The sequence below is a fragment of the Anser anser genome, assembly GCF_964211835.1.
Source record: "Anser anser genome assembly, chromosome: 1".
Classification (NCBI taxonomy): Eukaryota; Metazoa; Chordata; class Aves; order Anseriformes; family Anatidae; genus Anser; species Anser anser.
This window is the reverse complement of record NC_139720.1, coordinates 214,404,385-214,423,481: the sequence shown is the minus strand read 5'-3', so window position 1 is coordinate 214,423,481 and position 19,097 is coordinate 214,404,385. Positions and strand designations below refer to the sequence as shown.

The 19,097-nt window shown below is 55.1% G+C and overlaps 1 protein-coding gene across 1 annotated transcript in view; it reads left to right on the top strand.

The window, feature by feature from the left end:
• The first annotated feature begins 1,605 nt into the window (after positions 1–1,605).
• The window catches only part of RNF169 (ring finger protein 169), a 23,691-nt gene continuing 6,199 nt past the window's right edge, over positions 1,606–19,097 (top strand). Inside the window, exons 1-5 of the mRNA XM_083820991.1 lie at positions 1,606–2,431; positions 10,285–10,361; positions 15,840–15,986; positions 16,874–16,986; positions 18,000–18,099. Of these exons, the coding sequence (XP_083677117.1) occupies positions 1,987–2,431; positions 10,285–10,361; positions 15,840–15,986; positions 16,874–16,986; positions 18,000–18,099 (882 nt within the window). The 5' untranslated portion in view covers positions 1,606–1,986. The remainder of the gene's footprint in view (positions 2,432–10,284; positions 10,362–15,839; positions 15,987–16,873; positions 16,987–17,999; positions 18,100–19,097) is intronic.

Sequence of the window (19,097 nt, the reverse complement as noted above, 5' to 3'; positions counted from 1 at the left end):
GTAACCCCAAAACCGTGCCCAGGGATGGGATGGAGCCAGTTGCTCGAGGCCAGAACTGTGCCAAGGACCTTTCTAACAATCCCCTTGGGACATATCCTGTTTTACCCCTCAGGTTCCTGGCATGGGGAAGGGGAGGGACGGGAGGGAAAGCCAGGGGTGCAACGCATCCCCCTGCCCTGGGACCTGATCCCCAGAGCAGGGCACTTAATTCAGGGAGCAGTTAATTCAGGGCAGCTGCCAGTCTGGACTCCTCCGTTACTCGCCCGAGGCAGGAGGGAGGGGTGCGGGTTAACGTGGCCAGCAGGAACATTGAATTACGGGAGATTTATGCCTGACAATGGAAAAAAAAAACTTTCTGGTGACAGGGATAGGCTCCGGCAGCCGCCCCGGGGGGAGGTGGGTTGCCAGCACTGGAGGTTTTAAAGAACAGGATGAACAAGCATTGCTCGGGAGTGACTCAGGCTGAGCTGATCCCGCTGCAGGGAAAGAGGATGAGTGAACAACCCCTTGGGGACCTGGCCGGCCCCATTTTCCATGAGTCCTGCCCCCCTCTTGGGCAATGCCGGTGCGTGAGACAACACGGGTCTGAACCTCCGCAGAGCGTGTGTCTTCCATGACCAGCGTGCCAGGGAGGTTTGCGTTCATTCCCCTCATTCCCGAGGAAAGCACATGCATCCGGACGCCACCGCTTCTCTCCTCAACCTTTCCCTCCTGGAAAAGCATCCCTCTGCAAATCCTGCCCGGAGGAGGAGGAAGCGGGCGAGGAGAGCTGCTACGAAATACGTCCTGGGGAGCTGCCACGAAACACATCCCAGGAACCTGCTCCTAAGGCAGCCGATAACCCCTTGGGGCTAGAGCTGGGGTTTGCTGTGCACCCGGAGCTCGTCCTCGCTGTCACCATCTGCTTATGCCTTTGCCCTGCTGCCTGGTCCCCACTTGCTTGTTCCCAAAGCGTTTGCCTGGCTTCTTGCTGCCCCCATGCCCCTCCTTCCTACACCCTCCCTTCCCCGCCAGAAAGCAGCACGATTAAATGCGATTTTGCATCTCTTCCTCCAAGGTTCCCCCACAGGACGCGGCACCTCTCGGGAGGAAAATAGTTCAAAGCCTTTCCCTCTCGGTAAAAGCTGCCTGTTAAATTGTCAGTCTGCTCGGTCGCAGCTCTCCTCCTCGTTTGCTAATCGCTTGGCGCTGGGGGCCAAGCGCTGTCGGTCTTCCTTCAGAAACGGCTGTTCCTCATATTGAGCCTCATATTGAGCCTCCAGGGGATGTTCGTTAACTGCTATTAATGGAAATAATCGACCCTGCATCGCTAAGCCTTCGAACCCTGACAGCGGCGGGTGTACGGCAGCGCGGTCCTCGCAGCCTCCTGCAGGAGCCAGGCTCTGCTCAGCGCCGTGGGGCTGCTTTGGGGGTTTTTTAGCCCAATTTCTTTGCCTGGGCTGAGGGAGCCCAGCGGTTTGGGTGCAGGTCCCCTTGATCCTCAGCCCTGCCAGCCAGGCTGACAGGAAGGCCATGTCAGGATGGGATTTGGGGGTGCGAACTGTGCACTGAGCAAAACGCTAACATATAAAATGCTAAAATATGAGTGAATATTACCCAGGAAAGGCTAAACTACGTGGTTTGTGTGGAACTAGGCTCTTTGCTCTGCCTGTTGATGCGGCACAGAGCTTATAACCGGCTGATCTCTGGGGGGCCCCTGGGTGCCTGCGGGCGGCAGGAGACGCAAAGGGGAGCTCAGGCGGGTTTGGTCTGTCGGTGAGTCTAAAGGGGAGCGCAATCAGTGGGTGTAAACCGCAAGTGACAGCGAGTCGGGATAGAAAAGGGCTGTTAAGGAAGAGGGGTTGTGCGCGGTGCTTTTATCACTGGGGCAGCGCGAAGGGAAGCTCCCTGAGGGGAGCCGCGGGCTGCGCGCCTCCAACGCCCCACGCGGCCCCGCGGGCACTGACAGAACGCGGCGCCCTCCCCTTCCTTTTATCCCCTCCCCTCATGAATATTCACCACGGATGGGGGGCGTGGCCTCGCCTCATGAATATGGAGATGAACCCGGGCGGGCGGGGCCGCGTCCCCTCCAAGTGTGAGAAGATGGCGGCGGCGGCGGCGGGCCCCGGCGGCCGGGCCGCGGTGGGGCGAGGGCGGCGGCGACCGGGGGGGCGGCCGGGGGCGGCGGAGAAGACCGAGGATGAGGCGGCGGAGGCGGCGGCGGTAGCGGCGGAGTGCCCGGCGTGCCGCCAGGCGCTGGCGGAGGCGGTGACGCCGCCCTGCCGCCACTCGCTGTGCCTCGCCTGCTTCCAGCGCTGCCTGCAGGGCCCGGGCCTCCGCTGCCCGCTGTGCCGCGGCCGCCTCGCCGCCGCTGGGGCCGGAGGAGGAGGAGGAGGAGGAGGAGGAGGAGGAGGAGGAGGCGGCGGGGGGGAGCAGCGGGCGCCGGACCCAGGTGCGGTGGCGGCTCCCGCCCCTCCCCCAGCGCCAACCGCCGCGGCGGCTGAGGGGGGGGGGGGGGGGGGGGGGGCGTGGCCTGTGGGCGGTGGGCGGGGCTTGGCGGGATTGGGGCGGGGCTTGCGGCGGGGGGCGGGGCTTGAGCTGGTGGGCGGGGCTTGTGGGTGGGGTGAGGGTGCGCGGGGCTCGGCCCGGCAGTGTGGTGGGTGGAGGGGCAGGGGAAGGGGGGTGTTTGTCGGTGGTGGGGGATTTAAGTTTAAAAAGGGGAGGTTTGGGGGGTCCTGGGGGGCTTAGGAAGGTGGTGGTTAGGGGTGGTGGCATGGGGGACAAATGGTCCCCGGGGGGCTTTCCAACCCTAATGGTTCTGGGGTTCTCTGAAATTCTTCGCCCAGAGGGAAGTGAGGCCCTGGCACAGGTTGCCCGGAGGAGCCGTGGATGCCCCATCCCTGGAGGTGCTCAAGGCCAGGCTGGGCGAGGCCCTGAGCATCCCGATCTAGCGGGCGGTGTCCCTGCCTATGGCAGGGGGCTGGAACTGGGTGGCCTTTGAGGTCCCTTCCAACCCAAACCATCCTATAAAGGGGCTGCAGCTGCCCTACCACCACCAGGGGACATAGGGTTTAGGGTTCCTCACCCCTCCAGCATGAGAACGCCAGCCAGGGGTGAAGGGCATCAGCCCCCCGTCCCCTTCCCTGGGAAGCCCCTCACTGGTGGCACTGGTAATGGGAGGGATGGGGCAGCATCGGGTCACCTTGCATCCCCACGAGGTGGCACCAGCTGGGACCATCCGATGGCCAGCAGGCGGTTATTTTGTCGTAACACTGCCCAAAAAGTTAACGGTTATGGAGGTGTTGGCCGGAGGGATTGAACATCAGGCAGGTTTGTGCTTCCTCGGGAGGGGAATCGTGGTGAAGCCCTGGTCCTCGCTGACGGCGAGTCCGTCATCCCCGAGCTTTTTCTGTGGAGTTTCCTCCCCACCTGGTGAGCTCAGCGCCACCAGCACGCCGCTCAGCCCTGGCGCGGCTCCTTCCCTGCGCGGTGCTCGGAGCAGGCAGCGCTGACGTGGATCGTCCACCGTCGCCGTGAGCACCTCATTGCTGTGGGAGCCTTCCTCTGTGCTGCTGGAAGCCCCGGCGAGGTGCTGAGCTCCGGATGAACGCCCACGCGCCGCTTCAGCCGTGCCCCAACCGGTCCCGGCGGGGCACGCTGCTGGCCCCCGGGTCCCGCTCCTGTCTGCGGGGAAAACCATCAGCGTAGACAGCTTAAATTGCTGGTTCAGACCAACCCTGCTAACCTCTGCTGGGAAGGAATTTGCAAGGGTTTGCCGGATTTGATGACTTTTTGATGGACTGCCTGGAGGGGAGATGCACCGCGCTGGGACAGGAGGGACAGCCACCAGCCCGCTGCTTCGCCGCAAAACCTCCCGCTGAGTTGGTCCTTGCTCCTTGCTGGTTGTTGGCCCTGCTTGGTCTGCCCTCGCCTGGAACATCCACGCTGCAGGAACGCTTATATTTGATGAAAAAATGAGTTTGGACTCTCTGCTTGTCTCGCGCTGTCTCAGGTGCGTGCGTTTTGCAGCAGGCACCCGGTAGTCGTCTCGATAAACGTTTGCTGCCCACCTGAATTTCCCGAAGCTCTGGAAGTGGCTTGGAGAGAGTGGTGAGGGGTCTTAGCACGGAGGAACGTGGGGTGTGCACCCAAACGCAGAGCTGTGTGTATGGCTGACACCGCGTGGTCCCAGCGTTTCCTCACCCTGGGTGCTGAACAGGGCTGTGCTGAGCGCTCCGCATCAGCCTCACCGCCACAAGGCCGTGCTTAAGGCTATGGAGTGGCTCAATTAACGGGTGATGAGGCGAGCTCAAACGAGCTCTCATCTCGAATGGCATTCCCGGTAAGAACAAGCTCGTCCTGGAGCAGCACCAGCTGCTGCATCCAGGCTGGAAGCTGTGGGGCTCACTGACCACTTAGGTGGCAAGTTGGGCTACCAGCGTGGAAATTGGGCTGCCCAGCACCATTGGGGTTTGTCCCTCTCCAAGGATGGATGGAGGCTCCGCAGCCACCTTAACCGCCCCGTCAGGAATCCCAAAAAGCGTTCTCGGTGTCCAGCAGAACTTGCTGCGTTTCACTTTGTGCCCGTTGCCTCTTGTCCCGCCGCTGGGTGCTGCTGAGAAGAGCCTGGCAGGTAAAATCGTCGTGGCCCTTCGCTGGTCGAGGCAAGCCCCATCCTGCTTTGCCCTTCGTAAATCCACGGCGGCTGCTCCCTCCCGATCTCCTTCTCCGTGTGCCTGGAGGCGGTTTCCGGGATGAGTGGCTCCGTCACCAGGGATCGAGGTGAGGCCTTCCTTTTTGGAGAGGGGCGACGCTGGCTTTCTTCTGAGCACCAAGAACCTCTCCTGATTGCCGTGGCCTTTCAAGAGCGGCCTCCCCATGACGTTGGCCAACTCTCCACGCGTGAGAAGGAGCCGTAAAGTCACCTGGACCCACGTACCTCTGTTTAAATGTTTCTTAACCTGATCCTCCCTCCCGCGAGGGTCTGCCTGCCTTCCCCAGACATTCCCGGGACTCGCCAGCGTGCGTAAACACCTGAGGGGAGGCCATAAAGGCAGCGGGGCCGGGTTCTTCTCCGCGGGGCCTAGTGACCAGCACGAGCTAACCCACAAGAAGTTCACTTAACGCCAGGTCACTTCCCTTCTGTGCCGGAGCCCTGGCACAGGCTGCCCGGAGAGGGGCTGGGGGCTCCTCCGCGGGGTCTCCGGCAGCCGCCGGGACGTGGGGCTGGGCCAGCGGCTCTGCGGGGCCCCGCTGGGGCAGGGGGCGAGCGGCGGCACCCAGGGGTGCCTCCAGGATCAGTCGGGCTCTCAGCAAACACTGCATAAGCTGACACAATTAAATCACTTGAAACCTGCAAAAATGATTGAGGAAAAACACTTTTCATGTTTTTTTGTTGTTTTTTTTTTAAACATGAAAGGTGCTGCATCTTGACTTGGCTGAAGCTTCTAGCTTAAACTGCGCAGCCAGCACGGGTTTTGAGTCTCAATTTCTGTCCTTTGCTGGGATTTGAACACCACAGTGGACTTGGGGAGACCCTGGCAGAGATCAGGGATTAAGTGCTGTACAAATACACAGGAAGACAAAGTCCTCGTCGCGGCGCTCGCCAAACAAAAGCGGACGGAGGTAAGCGGAGAGGAGGCGCCCGCTGCCCTTTGAGCTCCCGTTTCCCCCACCAGCAGCACCCAGGCATCCGTGGGTCCCACGTGGCAGCTGGAAACGTGCCCCTGGATGCTGGTAAGAGGCTGGATTTTGGGCTGAAGCAGCCGAGAGGAGCAAGGATGTATGTGCTGCCTTCCTGGAGAGCTGCTCAGGCTGAGCCGTAAGAAAATCAGGACGCTTACGTTTCTCCGAGGACGATGGAGTGCCCAGCAGCGAGACAAGTGGAATGAAATTCAGGGAAGGAGAGGTGGATGAGGACGGGGCTCGATGTTCTCCAACAGCGGGCACGAGGCCCAGGTTCGACCAAACTGATAGGTTTTTGCCTGTCGCTCCTGATGTCGCCATCAGAGGGTATGGGTGTCTTCGGGGAGCTTGGAAAATCCGCGAAGGAGAAGCGAACAGCGAAGCAGGACTTCAGTTTTCCAGGGAAGAGGCTTGTTACGCTGGGCAGGAGCTCGAAGCTGCTCGCTTGGTGCATGGATAATACACGGCTGCTTCAGCAAGAGACCTGCAGGTGGTTTTGGAAAGCCATGGGGAGGTTTTTCTGCTGCACCGAGGTCAACGTTTGGGGCATCCATTTGTGAATACATCCCCAAAAAAGGAATTCCCCGGCCACGTTTGTATAACAACCTAAACACACGGAAATTTCGCCTAATACCCAACCAAAATCTCCTTTGTTACAAATTCAGCCGATTTCCTTTGTCTCTCCTGCCCAGCAGAAATTCGTGCAATCAATAACCGAGCCCTTAACGAGAGGGCGTTTTGATGGCCAGCCGTCTGGTGTGACTTCCCCGTCCTTCCTCCCCTTCCTCCTGCCTTTTTCTGGCTCTGGATTCCCTCTTGTCCCACTGACCTAGACCGGTCGAGTTCTCGAACATTTCCAGGTGATTCCTTGATTTCCTTCCACTTCTGCTTTCTGCAGCCTGTCTCCAGGTTATTTTTTTCCTCTAGAGCACAGCGCTACGAGCTTGCAGACAGCAATCCTGGCGAAGCACTCCCGTGCTGCGTGAAAAGCAGGGATTGACTCCAAAAACCCAGCTGAGACCTGCACCATCGGAGGTTCCAAGTGATTTAATTAAGCACATCCAAGGAGCACCACCTTCCTCTTCCTCCGCGTTGTGTTTAACCTACCATCGGAGCCGGTAGCGAAGGGACTGGTTAGGACCTGACCTGGGCTAGTCCCGGTGACGACGTGGGGTGCTGTCCTGGCCTGGCTGTTGATCGTTAGCTCTTGGAAAATAATTGTTCAGCAAATTGGGCATCCTGCTGAGAAATGGTTATAGCTAGTTAACCGGGTGAGCTTTTAGGTGCTTCTGAATGCAATAGAAGAAAGCCTGCCGTTAGAAACCCTTCTGTTCCTCAGGTGCTGGGACAGGGAACGACTCAGAAATCGCAGGAACCGGAGGATGGGCAGGGAAGCATCACACGTGGAAGCCTCATGTGATGGATCCGTGCCTGCTGAGCCCACACTGGCACCGTGGCTGCTGCGTTTTTGGCCCCAGCGGCTCCGGGAAAGGGGGCGAGCTCGAGTGCTACTGGATCCTCGAGTTCGGGCAACACCACATCTGTGCCGCGATGTTCTCCGTGAGCTTGAAGGGCTCAAGACTGACCCCAGCAAAAAAAAACTGACCCCAGCAAATCTTCTTCCCCTTCTGCACGAGGTTAGGAACTGCCGCTCCTTGCAGCTTCTCCATCGATGTCACCCTCACGCACCACGTCTAAGGGCAGCATTTAACGTCCTCAGCAGCGTGCTGGTTCCTGCTCTCTCACCTTCCTGCCTTATTTCTTTATGTGTTTCTGTCCGGAACAAGATTAGGGCAGTGCCGGCGTAGTGCCTGCGTTCTGGGGGCAGGTTCCTGCAGGGGCTGTGCTGCAGCGCGTTGGTGCCCCCTCGTACCACTGGTCCTTCACTTGCTTCATAGAGCACGACTGTGAGCGGGTGCAAACCCTCTCACCCCTGGGAGGTGACTTTTTTTCCCCCTCAACCCCTCATTAGAGGGGAGGTGAAAGAGGGGAGGGTAAAGAAGGAGGTGAGGTGGAATTAACATTAGCTGGGTACGCATCCACGGCCCCTTTGTTCCACGAAGCCTCGAGAGCCATCACAAACCACCCACAGCTTGGATTTCGGCAGCTTTCCAGCACCACCCCTCCTGTCCCTCGCATCCCAACAGCCTCTCCATCTCTCATCTTCCATCCCAAGGTGTTTGCTGCTGTAGGATCACGTCTGTAGGACACCAGACAGGACTCCCACCTGCACCAGGACCGGCGTCGGCGCACCACGTGCAGGCATCGACTGCTTCCAGCCACGTCCCCGGAGAGGTCTGGCCACTTACAGTCTGTTGTATTCTTCACTTCGGTGCGTTCCCTTTAGTGCGAATGGCCTTTCATCTGGTTATATCCCCACAAGACCCCCAAATGTTGTAAATCCTCGCAGAAGACCTGTTCACGTGCCTCGTGTGAAAGCCGCAGCCACTGGGAGCCAGGCAAACCATACCAGTGCCACGGATGAGCAACAGCATGCAGGAAAGCTCTTCCGAAACGTCTTCCCTTCTCACATCTTTGTTATTTATAAATTGTGTCTGCGCTCCTGTTTGTTCTGCAAAAAAAAATCTATGATCACAAATGCCGAAACTTTTCATATTTCCAATGTTTTCGTATTATTTCACCGTCTCGTTCTTTCTGCACCCGCTGTTCGTGTTCACTGGTGGATTTCTCCTTTTTTTCCGTCCTCCTTTTATTGCATGCATGGATCCGTTTTGTGGCTTCGTGTACCTTTACCAGCTCCCCAAGCCCATCTCTTGGAGAGGAGGCACAGGGGGAAGCAGTGAATTTGGCACCCGAGGACCCGGGCTGGCGAGCGGGTTGTGAAGAATCTCCTTTTCTGACACACCAGGTTGGGGCAGGAAGATGGGGAAACTCCCCAGGTGTTCCCCCAATGCCCTTATCAGGGTGAGTTACGTATGCGTGCAGCACACAGCTGGCATTTCTTCATATAACTCCGTAATAAAATACTTGGAAAAGAGCTGGAGCAACTGCTCCCGTCGGAAACCTGCTTCCAAACCTCTCTGCATTCGCAGCCAGAAAATCGCGTTATGTTTTGGAGGCGTGCAGATCTCCGAACAGAAACCCCAGCTGCTGGAAGAGGGGAAAAAAAAAAAGCAAAGCCTCGAGGTTTGGTTATCCCCCCGGGAGCGAAGGGGAGAAGGAAGCAGCAGAGCTTGCTGAGAGCGGCCGAGCTTTGGCTTGCAGGACGACAGATAAGGAATTGAAGGATTTCTGCACCGAGGTGCCCTTTTTGGGGTCGTCTGTTCCACCCACGCTGCTGGATTTGCTGGGTGCTGCTCAGGAGTGCAGGCGAACGGTGCCCGGGCACGATGCCCCCTTCTGGGGGCTGAAATCGAGAGGATTTGAGGCATCGAGGGGTGTTGAGGCTGCCCGTCAAATGCCACTTAAAACGAGAAGTGATGTTAAATAACGAGGAAATGCGCTGTCCTCTCATATGGTGCAGGAATTGACGACTTTTCGAGGCTGAGCACCGCAGGATGAGGCCCCTCTCTGGCAGCCTCAAGAGCTGGGAGCTGAGGTTGTCCTGGCACGGGCGCCGGCCCCGAAGCAAAATAACTTTTAGAAAGAAGAGGGATGGGCAAGTACCGCTGTCCCTAAACCCTGCGCATCTGGGGGTGTCCCAGCCTTAAACCTTGGGGTAAAAAAAGCTGAGACTCTTGGAAGAAAGAGGAAACTTTGCCGAGCAGCCCGGTGGAAGCGGGGCCAGCGGGGAGGATGCGGCACCGCGGTGCCACGTGCGCTTGGTGCCTTTATTCCACGCGGAGCTGGAAACGTGGGTCCCCGGGCTTTTTGGCGTGTCCGTAGGACGTACCGCTTGCTGCATACAGGTGCTGTACGTAAAACCGACCGTTTTAGCTAAACCAGCACAACCTTATAAACGTTTTATTTAAGAGCTCTGGTGAACCCGTGTGGGCGATGGAGCGGGTGGCACGGCTTGCCTTCGCTGCTGCTCCGCTCCCTCAGCTTAACCCGTAGGTTGTGTTACCCTGGAGGACAAAAACATGCCTTTCAGTGGTGAAAATAAGGTCTGAGCTGAGCCCCAAGCACTCAGAGGTTGCTGTAGGAGCATCACACGTGGAAATCCAACCCGATAACGCGCACGGGGAGCTCGAGGCCACGACCGACGCCGCCTGCGGCTGTTTACAGCACGGGGAGGGCATTTCTGTCCTAGCACTAGCTCGTGCAAGGTGGAGCAGCAGCTTTTTTAGAAACAGCACAGCCTGTTAGTCCATATTACACCGCAGGAGGTGTGTTCGGCTTGGGAGCCTGCGAACCTCGCAGAAATACCGCGTGATTTGTTAAATTCGGGAGCTGGCGGCGCTCCTGCTCCCTCTTACAGGGGTTCTGGTGGTGAGTTTAGAAGCAAAATGGGCGCAGAGAGGATTTTATCGGCTTTTAGCCCACGTTGTCCACCTTAGCCTGCGTTGGGGTGCCTGTGGGTGTGAGGCTGGCAGGCAGAGGTGTGCCAAGGTGTGCTACAGCTGTGGGAAACCGCTGCGGGAGCTGCTGGGCAAGCAGTCCGAGCAGCCCCGGCCACCTGCACTAAAATGTCCTTCCTTCTTCTTCTTCTCTTTCCAGACTTCATATTCAGAGCGCCCATTAAGCTAAGCAAACCAGGGGAGCTTCGGGAGGAATACGAAAGCCAGCTGAGGAAGGTACGGTGCTCTCATTGTGGTTTTTCTTCCAGGGTTTCCAGCAGGAACGCCATCCCACCTGTAAGGACGACGAAGGGCTTTCAGTTCCTGCTCTGGAACAGCGACCATTTGTCCCCTTCTGCTGCTCAAACAGTTCAGGGAGATGCACTTGAGCGTGCAGAAAGCAGTTCCTGGTGCCGTGGGCTGCTTTCCAGAGCCGGGAGGTGGGCACAGACCGTCCGTGGTGGACCTCGCACAGCCCTCAGTTGTGTGGGGTTGATCGGAGCACCCGTATTTGCGGATAAAATCCCATAAAAAGTCAATCCCATAAAAAGTTTTGCAGCATAGGGCGACTTCTCCTTCCTCCTGGAGTAACATCCTTCTCCTTAACTGTCCATCGCAAAACTGAGTTTTCTGTCTGTCCTTAGGCAGGAAAAGCCGTTATTTAAAGACAAAAATTAAGAGGGGAAAAACAGCTTTCCAGCTGTTTTGGAATTAGAGTCCGGGAAAATATTTTCTCCATTTAAACTAGGGATTGCGTGAATCTAAATCATCCAGTGGCTAGTCCTTTATGGAAGCTGGCTGCTTTGTAAGTGAGAATCATTGCAGTGAGAGCAATAACCGCTGTAGCAGAGCGGATAAAGGTTAAATTAAATCCAATTTTCTTAAATCCCAAATCCCACATCCCTAATCCCATTATGTGCCCGGACCCGTGCGTGGCCCTGCCAGAGCAGCACCTTGGTCCTCGTGATGGCGTTTTGCTTCATCCTTGATGAGTTTTCTTTGGGGTTTTTGATTGAAGGTCTCAACAACAACGGAAAAGGCTGATATTTAGATGGAAAAACAGCCTTGGCCACTGCATGATGCTGAGTAGGAAAACACTGTTTAGGTGGTGTTTAAGGTAAATAACTAAGACTTGCGTTAAAATTACACATAAATTAGGCAGATTTAATGCGGAAGGGTTTTCCCTCCTGCTTCCCCCTATGTGGAGCTAGCAGTGCCAGGTCACTCGGGTGACTTTGCCTGACCATGACCTTTCATTAGCCGATTTTTAAGAAACAGAAACTTCTCTGGTCTGGCTGCCTTGTGCTGTGTGTCAAGTGTTGCGGCTCGTGGCGCTTTTGGCAGCGGCGATGCGCTCTGTTGAAGCAGAGGTGGGTTAGGCAGTGCTGCAAGACTGGGCAGAGAGAGACAAAAGTCTGGTTTATTAATTAACTTGGACGTGGATCACTGTATTGGGCAATTTATTTCCCTGGGACCCAGAGGATGAGTGTAGTCGGGGTGTCTTTGGCTTAGCAAAGAACTAAAGCTGTTCCTGTAGGTATTTACTGCAGACCTTGCCAGGGTTTATAAATCTCGCAGCGATAGCGATTGGAGACTTCCCACGATGGTTTGGGAGCCAGCCCCAGGTGCCGTGAGGCTCAGAGGAGCAATCTGAGCTGTGGTCGGGCTGCAGCAACCCGGAGCGGTTCTGACGTCTGCTGCTTGACCTCAAAAAGATGCCCCATAAGCAAGCACCGGCACTTCTCCCTTCCGCGCCCGTCAGGAGGAAATACTCGAACGTGTTTCTGGCATTTCGGGGATGGTTTCGTCTCGTTCCTGTTCCCCTTTTTGCTTGCCCCAGGGAAAAGGGCAGCGTGGCCGTGCCGGCAGCGTGGCGGTGACGATGCGCCCCAGCTTCTCCCTTGTTCCAGGGGGAATTTTGACTGCTGCTTCACAGAAGGAGGAGACTCCTGGTGCCAGCGCTTTGGGGAAACTGAGGCAGAGGACTCCGATTTGGGAACCACGCAGAGGACTCAGATTTGGGAACCAAAGCTGGCGTATAACCGGGTTTCCCTCGGTGTCCGGAGGCTTCTCCCTGAGCCTTCAAGCAGCTGTTCCATCCCCCAGACGTGAGTCGTTTTCCTGGCCCTGCTGCCCAGCCTTTTTGCAGTCAAAACCAAGACAGTCACTGGAACAGCACACCGAAGAATATTTATTCAGAGTGGATAACCTCGTGGTGGGATTTTCTCAGCGCCGGTGGTGACCTGGCTCTCGGAGGGAGGTGAAGGGTTTGCTGCCTAAGCTCAGGATGGCAAGAATAATTTTCCTTGTACGCAGCTCGCTTGGTGCTCTCATATTTTATGTGCTTCCCAAGGAGGATCTCGTTTCTGTGTGCTACAAACAGAGCTCGTCCTCCCATGCTGTCCTGTCGCGAGTGGCCGATCGCTTGCCAAGGCGTGCGCTGACGCTCGGCTCCGTGCAGCGAGGAGGAGAGGTCAGGCGTGAGTCTACCAGACTTTTTTCAAACAGCAGTGCTGAAGTTGCCGCATCTCGAGCAAAGATTGCCGTTTCAAAATCAATCAGTGGCTTGTACGGCATTTTTTAAGTTCCAGATGTGATATCTGAAACGGTGACAGGAGGTTAAAAGGAGGTGTGGTAACTGTGCTGCTGGTAGCAGCTGATGGGGCAGCATCCAGGAGTTCAGAGGTGCTGCAGAGCATCAGGTACTTCTCCCGGGGTAGAATCAGAATCAGTCAGGTTGGAGGAGACCTCTGTGATCATCTGGTCCAACCTCGAACCCACCACTGCCAAGCCCACCACTAAACCACGCTGCCAAGCTCTACATCTCCACAATTTTTGAAGACCCGCAGGGATGGTGGCTCACCCACATCCCTGGGCAGCCCATTCCAGTGCCTCGCAACCCTTTCAGTAAAGAAATTTCTCTTAAAATCCAACCTAACCCTCCCCCGGTGCAACCATTCCCTCTGGTCTCATCACTTGGTACGTGGGAGAAGTTTCACCCTGGCTTGCTTCAGTTCCCACTCCTCATGTCCTAGCACGGTGCTGCAATGTAATCACCCGCTCCGGGAGATAATCGACATTAGGCTTTTTAAAGCGATGTTTCAGGATTAGCGTGCGCCTCATCGTTAGCGTCTGGCTTCGCTTGCAGCCAGCAGGGCCAGAGACTTGGCCACAAGTCTCACACGCAGGGTGTCCACGGATGCTGACACAGACTCACTTAGGGACTCGCTCACTTTTGTCTCCAAAGCAGAGTACGTAAGTTCTTTACAAAGAGAGGTTTTTCCCTAAAATGCGTTTTTTCTCCTCTGTAAAGGGAGAGCCTCCTGGTTTTGGGCATTGGCCATTGGCAGAGTGCGTGCTGGCACCTCTGGCTGGCTGTCCATGGGCTTGCCTAAAATTAAATATTCCTGTGCATTCTTATGTATGCTTGCGGCTTTATATTTGGGAGCTGAGTATAATTTTGGACATCAGGAAAAAAAGGGAAGGTTTCCACCTAGCTTCCTTCCATACAGCTGAACGGTCCAGGAGCACTGGGTAGGACTCAGCCAGCCCAAGAAGTCGTCCTCACGACGCGCCTCAATGTGACCTATTTTTTCGGATCCTTCCTGAAGGCCTCTGAAAGCACAGAAGCATTGCTGAAAGCTCACGAGATGTGCAGCAGAGCACTCCCCGTGTCTGAATCACGTGGCGATAATCTCTCCGGCAGATGATGTGTTGTAGTTCCTGCTTCAGCTTATGAACAGATCGGGAATTTCAAGACACATCTTAAAGGCGTTGCTTAACAAGAAGTAAAATCTGCCTTTGAAACCGTTTGCTGAACACCCACAACCAGCCAAATGATGGTTTTTTTTTTTTCCCCTCATCTTTCTACCTTCTCTTGTCCTCCTTCACCCTCCCTCATCCCTGTGGGGTTTGGATTTTGTAGGGTTTGGGTCCTTCCTAGCCTGAAAACCCCGCTGTGCCGTTTGTGTAGCGCACTGTGAACTCCGTTTCCTTTCCCTTCGCATTTTAGGATAGCTTCCCTTGCATGTCTATGCTTTTTTTTTTTTTTCCCTGCAGCAGGGAACGAAAATACTGAGTATTTTTGGAGAAGCGAGGAGCTGTCGCAGTGTCACCCACGTTCTTTGTGCGCGGCGCCGTAGGACGAGCACCCGAGCTGCCCGTGAAAGCCATCCGTGCCCGAAGACAGCCGGGCACTGCTGCCCCAGGAGAAAAGGGGGAAGCCACCAGAAGAAAATAAGGGAAATTCAGGACAGCTCCTCGCCGCCTAAGCCACCGCGCTCGGCCTGAACAGAGCTGGAAGTGCCGGTGCTCAGCACGGCCGCGGATGATCGGCGCGGCGGAGCTGCAGCTCTAAAAGGTTGGGCTTGTAGAGGAGGATCACCGTTCACGGAGGTGGGTGGAGGAAGGAGGGAGGAGCAGGTCCATGCACGTACCTACGGGGGTTATTCACGGCGTTACGTGCGAGCTGAAGCTCGGGGAGAGGCTGGGCGAGACAAGGGAGGAGAGATGAGGGTGATGCTGCCTGGACGGGCTCAGCCGGGCGGTGGTACCGAAGGCGTCTGCAGATCTTCATCAGGAAGAGGTGGTGGAAAGGAGGAGAAGAGGGGCTTTGTTTGCTCTGAGCAGAGCCTGCGGCCGTGCTGGGATAACCCCTGGGCTCGGGAAGGCTGAAACCTCTGCGCCAGGAGGAGCTGCTGGAAACCAAAGGTTGGCCTCGGTCAGTTGGAAGCGGTCACTGTGAGGGCTCCTGCTTTTCCCAGGAGGGCAGGGGAAGTGCTGGCACTCCTCTAAAACCCACTTCTCTTCTTACTGGGCTGCACAAGCTCAGGAATGGGGAGGGGACCTTTGGGGAAGGTGAAGGAGCATCTGGGACTGGAAGGGGCATGGTCTACAAGGCACAGCAAAAGCAGCATCGGTGCAGGGCACGGATGGGAAGTGTGGCTGGATGCTCCTGAGGCTGCCGTGATGTGCTGTGGGATGCCTTGTTCAGCCTTCAGGCTTGGAAAACGCGGCAGTGCAGGACGGATGGATGAAATAACGTCGCCTCGTAACCTTTTGGAGTTGCTGCCAGTGGTAAAAGCAACCTGAAAATGTCTAAAAATACACGAGGATTAGAAAGAATTAAAACTTTGGGCCTCCAGTTGGAAAACTTTGGGCCTCCAGTTGGCCATCAGAGGGTTGGACGATGTCTTTGGGTCTTCTCTATCCCAACGCATCCATGGAATTTATTAGAGAATTGCTGTAACTAACGAACTTGCATGTAGGTGATGCTGTCTGTGTACCTGATGAGTTGTGGGTATCACGTTGTGGTCCATTTGAAGACTAAAATGGAAGCGTAGCTCGCGTGACGTTATTGTATACGTGCGTTGTCTTGCACATTCCTATTTGTTGTATGATTACCTACAAGCAGACAGAAGCTTTCGTCTCTCTTCTAGAAAACAGCGTGGCAGAGAAGTCTTTGTCCCTTTGCACCTCGCTGTTTTTGTTGCCTTTGCTGTTTCGCAAAGGCGATGTCCGTGCTGTTCGTGTAGCAGCAGGAACAACCCCATCTTCCCGTGACTGCTGCTGAGTAGGCAACAGCTCTAGAGCAGAGAACTGGAGACACAAAATTAAATGATGTGGCCAGGCTCTTTTGGAAAACCCCTTGTTGACAGCCAGGTGTGGCACCTGAGACACTTCGATTATTCTGTCTCCTTTGTCGTTGTTTTCCAGATGAGAGAAGAAAAACTACAAGAAGAAAAAGCTTCCGAGGATCTGATTCACAAGCTCATTCTGGATGACATGGAAGTAGGAAAAAGAAAAATGGAAGAGCAGCAGAAAAAAGACGAATCTGTGGTGCTCAAAGCCAACCAGGAGTGTGTAAGTAAGCTTGTACTTGGCAATCCACATCGGAGACGCTGTCTTGGGGGGTGAAATTACTGCTGAGATTCAGTCGTGGAGCAAGAGTTGCTTTTTTTAAAACAATTCTTCCTTTGACAGTGGATGTTGACACGGGGTGCTTTCCAGGATTGACTTCTCTATAGCCTTGAAGGGGATGAGTTAACAGTTTACAAAGATCCGTGCTGTTGAGAACTATTTTCCAAGAAGGTTTTTGATGACTGGAGATGTTCTTCTGGGGGTTTTTCTCCCCTTCTGCCCACCTCACTCAGGACTGGAGGTGCGGCTCTTCCAGTTATGTGGGTTAAACCTGCAGAGGTGCCTGCTCTGCTTCGGGTGTCCTCAATCCGCGGGTGTTCCTGTGAGCGTATCTCCATGGCTCCTGCAGCACAGCTATACGATGCCGTAGCCCAGCAGATTCCTCCTGCCGAGTGGTGCCCATTTCTCATTTCAGCTGTGAGACTCCACAGGAAATGCTCTTAAGAATTAGGGATTGGTAGAGGATTATGTGGGCACTGAATCATGTCCTGAAGTGTTTTTGTTGAAAGATTTTCTCAAGCTTCCTGTCCATCCAGTGTCTGATCGTTAAATTCTCTTTGTTCAGTGAGTCACAGCTCTACGTAGGAGCTGTGTGGTTATTTTTGCATTATTTATGCTTCTGGAACCAGCCTCTGAGCTGTTACGGTCCCGGTGAAGAGAATCCACGAGCGTTTACCTTGCTGGGAGGTTGCACTCTCGGTTTATTTCCTCTAGGTGTAATCACAGCAGAGGCTTTCGGAATCTTTAATACCTTTGCAAGAAAGCCCTTTGTTTTCCAAGTGATTCTTTTTGTCGTACGTGTCAGCTAACTCTTCCTTGATTGACCTCAGTTTCCCGAACGCCTCTCGGATTCGGAGAATGAAGAACCATTCCAGGGCAAGCAAACGCATCGGTCAGCTTTCGTTTCCAAGACCAGTGCCTACTCCTTTGCCTTCCTTTCAGGGTAAGGTGCTGAGACCTGATTTGAGTTTATTTACGTCCATTACAGACGTAAATATCTTGTTCTTCTTGCTGTTCTTCTAAACGTACCCGAGATGCTTTGAATTTATTAAAATCCAATCCAAATCTAAAACAAGCAATAACTTTTCTGAAATTTTAGCGTTGGTAAAGTGTCTGACTTCCTCCTACCTGTTATAAAATCCTGGGGGTTAACGCGTTCAGTGTTCATCCCATGATGCAAAAAAATCATTGACTAGATGTAAATTACCAAAAATCATGAAAGAACAGAATTCTTTGTGTTGAACTCAAGCTTTGTTTCAAACAGCTCCTCAGTGAGACCTCACGCGAGCAGCCCAGGGGCTTCCGTACTGCTGTCGTTAGCTCTGACCTCAATTAACTACAATTAAGAGACGCGTCAGGGTGTTCATTGGGGAGACCCTGACCACACACTGGGGCTCTGGGGGGCTGTGGTCAGGAGTGTCCATCCCAGCTGCTGCTTCAGCTCCCTCGACCCGAAGGTTTCTCTGCCCAAAACCCTGGGCTCAGCAGCTCAGCGCTGCGGCACCCCCCAGGAATGATGCAGGCAGGTCCCTGTGGTGCTCACGGCTCGATTCCACCTCCCAGTGAGACTATTTCTGCCTAATACGGAACAGTTCAGCTGGAAGGGACCTACAAAGATCTAGTCCGAGTGATTTTCATCAATGGCTTCATTTTCGGTCTGGTCTGGCTTGCGGTGTAGCCGCACGAGTCAAACCGTGGCCACGAGGCAGTGGGGATGAAGATGAAGAGGGTGGGGGAACGGGGTGAGGTCCTGGCACCGGGGTGGGCAGCAGCCTCCTGTCCCATCAAGCTGGATTTGGGGCTCTGTCCACAAGGACGTGGTCAGCTCAAGGCTTTTTGGTGCCCTGTGCTCAGCCCCAGCCTCTGCCGGGGCTGTTTGTCGTGCTGGTCCCAAGACGAGGAAGTTATTTCACGTCGACTCGTATCCACTGTTATCTCACATCAACTGCTTTCCAGGAACCTCACCTCCAAGGTGGAGAGGAGTCGGAGCTGCACTGACACCATCCAGGAGAGATCAAAGAGCAGGCAGAGATCAGCCCCGGCCAGCAAAACAAAGGTACGGCCGCTTCGACGGCGCGTGGCGGGGCGGGGAGGGCTTTGATGTGTTACCTGCCCTTATCCGAGGTCACCCAGCGCCAGCAGTCTGCGGGTACAAAGTACTGGTGCTTTGGGGTGTTGCTGGTGCTGTGTTACCGCCCCGGGGCCAGTTGGCTCCGTATAGCTCACAGCAAAAACCTGCGAGGTTGGGAATTACAGAGCGGGAGGGTGGATGGCTTGCAGAGCTTTGTTGGCTTTGTGGGGCAATTGGAAGGGCTCTCTTCGCTCCTTCGTTTGGTAATTCATTTTCTTGCCAAGGCTGAATCTCCAGACAACTAAACAGGTTTTCTTTTCTTTAAACTTTAGAAAAAAAATCCTCTTTCTCCCCTATTCTTTCCAAAGCTGTTTAAGAAGAGCAAAACTCGCTGCTCGCCTGGTGCGAGCGTACTTTCTTTCGCACTTTCACCGAGCTCTCTGCCGTGGGAAATGTTGGCCTGGTCCTGCTTCCCTCAGATCCTGCAGATGAAATGAATTTCCTGGCGGCTTCCCGGTGGCTTCAGCAGCAGCTTTCTCAAGGGTCCCGGTGGCTTTGGGCAGTGCAGCTTAGCAAGGGACACCGGTGCCGGGGGTCACCACGTCAAAAGTGGGAGACATGGGGGTACAACATGCTTCAAGGCCGTGACGCCTTGATACCCGTTAGGTTTTCTCCTCCCTCAGCCACCTGTGGTGCAGGACAAAAGCCTCTGCAGCCTTTTGGAAGCTTGGCTTGGTTGGGGGGATGACGCTTGGGATCTGGTGACATCCCCGTCGGTACGTGAAGTTGACCCCAGTGAGCACCCGGCTAGCGTCCCCGAGGTTTCGGGCATGGACCTTGGTCAGTCTCGTGTTAAAAGCCTGGTCCAGTCCCTGTCGAGGCTGATAAGAGATAAATTGAGCTCAAAGCACAGGATCTGTAACTAAGCTGCCCTCCCAGGCCTTTTTTTTTTTTTTTTTCCCTCTTCAAGTAGATGGTTCATG